Genomic DNA, 9,743 nt, shown 5'->3' with positions numbered 1-9,743 from the left:
ACTACTACTATTATTATTATTACTACTACAACAACCACAACTACCACTAGTCCTACACAGCCGCACATCTCCTGCCTTTTCCACTATGTTCTATACTGTCGTTACTGTACTGATACCACTGCTCCTACTACGACTACTACTACTATCACAGCCACACATTCTCCTGCCTTGTCCACTTCTGCTACTACTACTACTGCTATCACTAATCCTACACAGCCGCACATCTCCATCATGTTCTACTGTCCTTACTGTACTGATACTACTACCACAGCCCCACATCTCCTGCCTTGTCCATCATGTTCTACTGTCCTTACTGTACTGATACTAGTACCAACAGCCGCACATCTCCTGCCTTATCCATCATGTTCTACTGTCCTTACTGTACTGATACTACTACCACAGCCCCACATCTCCTGCCTTGTCCATCATGTTCTACTGTCCTTACTGTACTGATACTAGTACCACAGCCGCACATCTCCTGCCTTATCCATCATGTTCTACTGTCCTTACTGTACTGATACTACTACCACAGCTGCACATCTCCTGCCTTGTCCATCATGTTCTACTGTCCTGTCAGGACTGTATCTTTGCGGAGCATTATGCGCCCCTCGGCTCATGCTGTGCGGCCGAGAAGGCGCTGATTTTCTTGCCATTCTGTTTCTGTGTTTTGTTTTGTAGTGTGTGAACACTGGTTTTGCTCACCTTGAGAGACACACCCGACTTCACCTGCTGAGTTCTGTCTGGCCATGTCTGGGTTAATCTGTGTTTTGGTTCTGCTGTGACTGACAGGTCTTCCTGCCAGTGATCTGGTTTGTTCTCAGGTGTCTGTGCTTGGAGATCAGGGGGATGGTCCAATGATGTTCTGGATCAGAACCCTGGCCTCCTATATAACTTCCTCAGTCTGGGATATCATTGCTGGTTATTGACTTAGTCTCTGCCTGCTTGAGTTCTGCTATTATCTGTCTTTTCTCTGACCCTTCTGCCTTGTGTTCTGACCATCCTTGCTAGCCGCCTGCCCCGACCATATTGCTTGTTTTTTGACTCTGCTTATTGGATTGTGATTTTGTACTTTTGCTGCCCAATTGTTGTGACCCGGACTGTCGACTATTCTTCATTGTGTTTTGTCTGTCTGTCTTGTCTTTGTGTCCCACCTAGCCAGTGCAGGGACTGCCGCCCAGTTGCTCGCCGCCATCTTAGGGCGGATTGTGGCAAGTAGGTAGAGGACAGTGGGCGGGGCTGAGCGTAGGGCTCACTGTCTTGTCTTGTCCTGCTGTCCGGTTCCTAACAGAATAACCAGCCATACTTTTTTTTTTTTTTTCTCTTCTCTCTCTCACCTTGCTATGGACCCCATGAAAGCTCTGGTTGAGCAAATGCAAAGTCTCAACCAGCTTGTTCTGGACCTTACGCAACGGGTGCAGCAGGTAGAGTCTTTCCTGGGCCAAAATGCCATGCTATCTGCTGCTGTTCCCCCAGAACCTCCTGTGCAGCTTCCTGATAGGTTCAAGGGCGAGAGAAGGGCCTTTCGGATCTTCAGAGAGGGATGTAAGTTGTTTTTCAGACTTTGTCCCCGGTCCTCTGGGGATCAGAGCCAGAGAGTGGGCATCATTATGTCACTCTTACAAGGACCTCCGCAGGAGTGGGCCTTTTCTTTGCCTCCAGATGCCACTGAGTTATCTTCTGTGGATCAGTTTTTCTCTGCATTGGAGTTACTCTATGATGACCCTGACAGGGCAGCAGCAGCTGAGAGGCAGTTGACAGTTTTGAGACAGGGCAAGCGACCGGTGGAGGAGTATTGTGCTGAGTTCCGCCAGTGGTGCGTTCCATCCGGATGGAATGATCCTGCGCTTAGGTGCAAGTTTAAGCAGGGGTTATCTGATGGCATTAAGGATGCCTGGACAGGACACCCAGATCCCTCCACCCTTAAGCAGGCCATGAATTTAGCTATTCGCATAGACCGTAGGCTCCGTGACAGACATAGGGAGAGAGTAGGCTCTGACCCTTCTAAGACCTCTGTTCCCTGCTCTGTCAAAAACTCTGTTGCTATCCCTGATATTCATGAGGACGAGCCCATGCAGCTGGGACAATTGGACGCCAGGACCAGGCGAGAACACCGGAGACACAACGGTCTATGTTACTACTGCGGTGACAGCGGCCATTACATCAGTTTCTGCCACAAGCGTCCCAAGCGGCAAGAAAACCTGCACCCAGATCATCAGCGTTCAGGTGACTCCCAGGAAAGTCACTTGGGCGCACAGGTACCCTCCGGCGAAATAAATGTTTCTAGTTCTGCTGTACCTTATTTGCCTGTATCTGATGTGAATTTATCATGTTCTTCTGCTCGTCCTGTCAGTAAGCCTGTTCTCCATGCCATGGACTCGTCTTCTGATGAATGGGAGTCAGATGGCAATTTTCTAAGTGAGGTTGAGTCCTGTGAGGGTCCTGAGGCCCCTCATAAAAGGGGGGGGTACTGTCAGGACTGTATCTTTGCGGAGCATTATGCGCCCCTCGGCTCATGCTGTGCGGGCCGAGAAGGCGCTGATTTTCTTGCCATTCTGTTTCTGTGTTTTGTTTTGTAGTGTGTGAACACTGGTTTTGCTCACCTTGAGAGACACACCCGACTTCACCTGCTGAGTTCTGTCTGGCCATGTCTGGGTTAATCTGTGTTTTGGTTCTGCTGTGACTGACAGGTCTTCCTGCCAGTGATCTGGTTTGTTCTCAGGTGTCTGTGCTTGGAGATCAGGGGGATGGTCCAATGATGTTCTGGATCAGAACCCTGGCCTCCTATATAACTTCCTCAGTCTGGGATATCATTGCTGGTTATTGACTTAGTCTCTGCCTGCTTGAGTTCTGCTATTATCTGTCTTTTCTCTGACCCTTCTGCCTTGTGTTCTGACCATCCTTGCTAGCCGCCTGCCCCGACCATATTGCTTGTTTTTTGACTCTGCTTATTGGATTGTGATTTTGTACTTTTGCTGCCCAATTGTTGTGACCCGGACTGTCGACTATTCTTCATTGTGTTTTGTCTGTCTGTCTTGTCTTTGTGTCCCACCTAGCCAGTGCAGGGACTGCCGCCCAGTTGCTCGCCGCCATCTTAGGGCGGATTGTGGCAAGTAGGTAGAGGACAGTGGGCGGGGCTGAGCGTAGGGCTCACTGTCTTGTCTTGTCCTGCTGTCCGGTTCCTAACATGTCCTTACTGTACTGATACTACGACCACAGCCGCACATCTCCTGCCTTGTCCATTATGTCCCATACTGTTTTCTTCTTAAAGGTACAGTACACAGTATAAACAGTTTTTTTTTATACTCAAGCTGCAGTAGAGGTACCTCGAGAGTTGGGTGGCAATATCCTGTTAAAGAACGCTGGTTGACCTCAGTGAGATAAACCAAAATACCGCGAGACACCATCATGTGTCTCAACGTCAGTGTATTCTAGGACATTGCCCCCTGGGAAATCAAATATGTAAAAAACACTGCAGACACCATCACATGTCTCGACGTCAGTGAGCTAGCCAGACCTTCCTCCGGGAAGGAACAACCAAGCCAAGGAATGTCTCCAGTCAAGGAAACCACCCAAGCAAGGAATCCATCCACAGACAGCTGTTTCGGGTATTTGCCCCTCATCAGTGTGGAGTAGGATTCTGGCTAGTGGGAGCAATGCCTAGTAAGTTCATGCAAAAGGACGCTGGTTGACCTCAGGGAGATCAACCAAAACACCACAGAGACACCATCACGTGTCTCGATGTCAGTGTATTCTAGGACATTGCCCCTGGGAAATCAAATATGCAAAAGAAACTGCAGAGACACCATCACGTGTCTCGACGTCAGTGAGCTAGCCAGACCTTCCTCCGGGAAGGAACAATCAAGCCAAGGAATGTCTCCAGTCAAGGAAACCACCCAAGCAAGGTATCCATCCACAGACAGCTTCTGTGTTTTGGTTGATCTCCCAGCGTCCTTTTGCATGCACTTACTAGGCATTGCTTCCACCAGCCAGAATCCTACTCCACACTGATGAGGGGCAAATACCCCGAAACAGTTGTCTGTGGATGGATACCTTGCTTGGGTGGTTTCCTTAACTGGAGACATTACTTGGCTTGGTTGTTTCTTCCCGGAGGAAGGTCTGGCTAGCTCACTGACGTCGAGACATGTGATGGTGTCTCTGGAGTGTTTTTTGGCAATATTCTGTTGGCTGTAAGCAGGTCTACTAAAGATATACTTTTCAAATTTTTTAATAAAGTTTCTTTTAGGAGGTATTTACTTGGGAGAAAAAGCTTGACTTGGATAAAAGCGAATGGACCATCAGGTACATTAGCTTTAGGTGTTGCACATAATTATTGATGCGGTCCTTTTTTTGAACTGCTAATGGAGCCGCATCACAGAGGTGAGTGAGTTTTCTCCCATTGGGAGTGGGCTGGCCCGCCTCCAGTGCTTCAGCCCGGGTTGGTTCTCGGTAATAGACTGGCGCAGTGTGCGGGAACAGGGCTGCGGTTAAAAAAAGGACTACGGCACCGACACAGTTCTATTCATGTGCTTGATAGTACATTCACTTTAAGGGGGACCTATCCAGACACAAAGTTCTCTATACTGTACTGTAAGGTGCTCTAACCACTTTGGATCGGTGGTGATATACTTGAGAAAAGATGTACCTGTATCCATGGCTATGACAATCCGCCTTCCCCTTTAGTGCTAGAAAGTTGCAAAAGGGTAAGTTGGCTTTAGTTGCTTTTTCAAACTGCTGACTGGTTTAACCTACATACAAAACAGCAATGGTAGATGCATTCTGGGACAATGCAAATGGACCAGGGATGTGCATGCAAGAAACGCGGCTTCATTCCCACTTGGAACACCCATTTTGGAGATCATGAGGGGCTTCTACAGTTGGACTTCTTGTGATCTGACACATCCCCAATCCTTTCAGAGGAGTGCAACTAATGGATCACCTGAAACCAATGGTTGCATGATTTTACTGAAGAAGGACGGTCTTAGTAAATCCCTTCCATTATATTTGGAGGGTAAAGACTTGAGCTGAGCGAACCTTGAGCATGCTCGAGTCCATCCGAACCCGATCGTTCGGCATTTGATTAGTGGTGGCTGCTGAAGTTGGATAAAGCCCTAAGGCTATGTAGAAAACATGGATATAGTCATTGGCTGTATCCATGTTTTCCAGATAACCTTAGAGCTTTATCCAACTTCAGCAGCCACCGCTAATCAAATGCTGAACGATCGGGTTTGGATGGACTCGAGCATGCTCAAGGTTCGCTCATCTCTAGGAAAGACCTATCTTTCATATGAAGCTATTAAAGAGGGGCACCATAGCCGTCAGATTGCTTGGAAAACGTTCCTTTTTGTGGATTTTTTACCCATTTTTGAAACTGTAAACAAGAAAGTAAGACCTACTAGATCCTTGTGGTTTCTTCTCTCACTGGCAGCCAGTCTCCATCCTTCTCTGTATGTAGACTATACATTGATAACGTGGTAATCTCCGCACGCTTTGTGTTTATGGGAGTATCACTGTGCCGGATTACGCTGCTCGGTGGCATACGTTCATTTGTATTTGGTGTCACGATGCTGAGATATGTCTCAACATAAGCACCGGTATAAAACACAGCAGCGGGTTACTCTGTAATTATCCGGAATGTTTCACCAAACAATAACAACTTATCTGTGTAGCAAAGCGGAAATCCTTTCAGAACCACGGAAAGCATCTAATGGAATGACAGCACAATAATAGAGAATAAGGTAGAATTAGAGTATTTCCCATACAATGAGGAAACATCAAACGCCCAGTTGTTCCCCTGCCCAAGATCCTGTACGATGCTATTCTAGTGTTTCTGATCACTCGTCGTCTTCTACCAGTATAGAAAATACTTATAGTGGCAGCTAAATATAGAAGAACAAAAGAAGAACAGAAGAACTAAAGATGGAGAATTATTCTAAATCGCAGGTGTCAAACTCACAGGAAGGAAGGAAGGAAGGAAGGGAGGGAGGGAAAGAAAAAGGGAGAAGGGAGGGAGGGAGAAAGGGTAGGAGAGAGGAAGGAAGGAAGGGAGGGAATGGAGGAAAGGAATGTATGAAAGAAAAAAGGGAGAAGGGAGGGAGGGAGAAAGGGAAGGAAGGAAGGAAAGGTAGGAAAGAAAAAAGGGAGAAGGGGGAGGGAGAAAGGGAAGGAAGGAAAGGTTGGAAAGAAAAAAGGGAGAAGGGGGGAGGGAGAAAGGGTAGGAGAGAAGAAGGAAGGAAAGATGGAAGGAAGGTAAGAAAGAAGAAGGGTGGGAGGGAGAGAGAGAGAGAGAGAGAGAGAGAGGAGGAAGCAAGGGGGTAAGGAAGGGAGGAAGCAAGGAAGGATGGAAGAGAGGGAAGAAGAGAAAGATTGGAAGGATCAACTTTACATAATGGAATTCTATAAAGAAGGAAATACTAAGAAACTGACACCACTCTTTGGATAGGCTTTCCCTTCAAGACAGTTTTTGACCTTGGTAAGAATCCTTAGTGCATGACTTGGAGTTTATTATGCCAGAAGGAGAGATTACTTATCTCTAGACAACAATTTTAGGTCGGCTGCCCCTTTTCAGTACAGAGCAGGCCTGAAGCAGCTGTGTACAGGAGGGTAATCTCTTGGGGAGGAATAAAAATAAGGAAAAAATCAAAAGAAGGAGAAGAAATAAAAGAAGGAAGGAAGCAAGGAACAGGGAGGAATGGAAGGATGGAAGCAAGTAACAGGGAGGAATGGAAGGATGGAAGCAGTTAACACGAAGGAATGGAAGGATGGAAGCAAGTAACATGGAGGAATGGAAGAATGGAAGCAAGGAACAGGGAGGAATGGAAGGATGGAAGGAAGGAACAGGGAGGAATGGAAGAATGGAAGCAAGGAACAGGGAGGAATGGAAGGATGGAAGCAAGTAACACGGAGGAATGGAAGGATGGAAGCAAGGAACAGGGAGGAATGGAAGGATGGGAGCAAGGAACAGGGAGGAATCGAAGGATGGGAGCAAGGAACAGGGAGGAATGGAAGGATGGAAGCAAGTAACAGGGAGGAATGGAAGGATGGAGCAAGTAACACGGAGGAATGGAAGGATGGAAGCAAGGAGCAGGGAGGAATGGAAGGATGGAAGTAAGGAACAGGGAGGAATGGAAGGATGGAAGCAAGGAACAGGGAGGAATGGAAGGATGGAAGCAAGTAACAGGGAGGAATGGAAGGATGGAAGCAAGTAACAGGGAGGAATGGAAGGATGGAAGCAAGTAACACGGAGGAATGGAAGGATGGAAGCAAGTAACATGGAGGAATGGAAGGATGGAAGCAAGGAACAGGGAGGAATGGAAGGATGGAAGCAAGTAACACGGAGGAATGGAAGGATGGAAGCAAGTAACAGGGAGGAATGGAAGGATGGGAGCAAGGAACAGGGAGGAATGGAAGGATGGGAGCAAGGAATGGAAGGATGGAAGCAAGTAACACGGAGGAATGGAAGGATGGAAGCAAGTAACATGGAGGAATGGAAGGATGGAAGCAAGGAACAGGGAGGAATGGAAGGATGGAAGGAAGGAACAGGGAGGAATGGAGGGATAGAAGGAAGGAACAGGGAGGAATGGAAGGATGGAAGCAAGTAACATGGAGGAATGGAAGGATGGAAGCAAGTAACACGGAGGAATGGAAGGATGGAAGCAAGGAACAGGGAGGAATGGAAAGATGGAAGGAAGGAACAGGGAGGACTGGAAGGATGGAAGCAAGTAACACGGAGGAATGGAAGGATGGAAGCAAGTAACATGGAGGAATGGAAGGATGGAAGCAAGGAATGGAAGGATGGAAGCAAGGAACAGGGAGGAATGGAAGGATGGAAGCAAGTAACAGGGAGGAATGGAAAGATGGAAGGAAGGAACAGGGAGGAATGGAAAGATGGAAGGAAGGAACAGGGAGGAATGAAAAGATGGAAGGAAGGAACAGGGAGGACTGGAAGGATGGAAGCAAGTAACACGGAGGAATGGAAGGTAGGAAGCAAGGATCAGGGAGGAATGGAAGGATGGAAGTAAGGAACAGGGAGGAATGGAAGAATGGAAGCAAGGAACAGGGAGGAATGGAAGGATGGAAGCAAGGATCAGGAAGGAATGGAAGGATGGAAGTAAGGAACAGGGAGGAATGAAAGGATGGAAGCAAGGAACAGGGAGGGAATGGAAGGATGGGAGCAAGGAACAGGGAGGAATGGAAGGATGGTAGCAAGGAACAGGGAGGAATGGAAGAATGGGAGCAAGTAACAGGGAGGAATGGAAGGATGGAAGGAAGGAACGGGGGAGGAATGGAAGAATGGGAGCAAGGAACAGGGAGGAATGGAAGCATGGAAGCAAGGAACAGGGAGGAATGAAAAGGATGGAAGGAATGAACACGGAGAAATGGAAGGATGGAAGTAAGGGAGAAGTAAAGTTAGCAGAACAGGCAGGTGGACAGGAAATGAAACAGAAGCCCAAATGAGTCCAGTGTCACAATGTTGCAGGCAGGTTCCCAGCATACAGTATAGCTGGCGTCACCCTGCAGTTTTCTTTACGCTTATTAGTCATCTACAATACATACTATAGGGTCTGAATAGCCATTCATCCATTGTTCACCGACCCTTATGGACTCTGTTCTTCTCACCTATGATTATATACTTATGAGTCACATGAGACATTAAAAGCCACCAAGCTACCGCCGGGCCGTACACTGTAATTATAACTCACAATATCCGGCCCGATGGCTCAGCGGGGATTTCATCTGGAACATTGCTTTTAAAATGTCACGAGCCTCGGAGTGATAGGATTCTGCCCGCTTCCCCGTAACGCTGAGTTTCTCAGTAGTCGTGGAATTAGTCTGTTTTCCTGCTAATAATTTTGCACCAGATGTTACATTATCCAGCCGAGCACCTTCACACCTGTACTCTAGGAGGGGCGCACACATTCTGCGTATTCCCTGCTGGCCGCTTCATTCATCCCCATTATATTCATTCTAAGGTTTCAGGCTCATTTGTGATATTTTAGACCTGTTGTTAAATTACAAGACATAAGGGAGGACGTTGCCCAGGCCGGGGTAATTACTATAACCAACACTCAATGATTAGTTCTTTTGTTGGTTGCTATATGTAGTGACAGATCACAAAGCGGGGGAAAAAAATACAGTGAAACAATGAAAGCACCACAAACACAAAACAGAATCAACGAAAGCAACAACAACATATCCTTTGTTTTCCCTTTTCCGACCCTTCCTTCCATCCTGATGGCGGGATAGTCTTGAATCGATTTTATTACTGCAAGAAAGTCACATGTTGTGCAGTTGTTGTGGCTTTGTAGCTTTACTCTACTTTTGTTTCTCTATTTTTATGACATTCTCTTCTTGCATATTGATGACGGAGTTTGTATAGTTTTTTTTTTAGTTTGTGTGTGTGTGTGTGTGATTTTTTATTTTTTTTTATTTTTTATTTAATAGGAGGAATCATCAGGCTGGTCCATACTAACCTGTTGGTAAAGGGTAATAGCTAGAGATGAGTATATCCATAGTAGTATACTATTTGCTCTAGAATCGGGATGCTCGAATGTACTTGACACTCAAATGAGCTCCCTGTATGTTTGGTGGCTTAAAGGACAAGTCCAGCGATTTTTTTAAAATCTGGCAGCTAGCAGGGGGAGTTTGATCAGGATTAGGCACTTACCTCTCCCCTTGCTGCGGTGAGCGCCTCAGGACCACCCACCAGACCTCCAGGATCTCTAGCTCTGACCACATCATGACGG

The 9,743-nt window shown here is 46.9% G+C and overlaps 1 protein-coding gene across 1 annotated transcript; it reads left to right on the top strand.

Annotated features, from left to right (window-relative positions):
* Nucleotides 1-7,646: 7,646 nt before the first annotated feature.
* LOC138796534 (uncharacterized) lies at nt 7,647-8,018 on the top strand. Its single transcript, XM_069976142.1, has one exon. It carries the CDS (start codon nt 7,647-7,649, stop codon nt 8,016-8,018), a length of 372 nt encoding a protein of 123 aa, XP_069832243.1.
* The last annotated feature ends 1,725 nt before the right edge of the window (nt 8,019-9,743 follow it).

The sequence above is a fragment of the Dendropsophus ebraccatus genome, chromosome 7, assembly GCF_027789765.1.
Source record: "Dendropsophus ebraccatus isolate aDenEbr1 chromosome 7, aDenEbr1.pat, whole genome shotgun sequence".
In the NCBI taxonomy this organism is placed as follows: Eukaryota; Metazoa; Chordata; class Amphibia; order Anura; family Hylidae; genus Dendropsophus; species Dendropsophus ebraccatus.
Note: the sequence above shows the minus strand (reverse complement) of the source record. Positions and strands in the feature narration are given on the sequence as shown.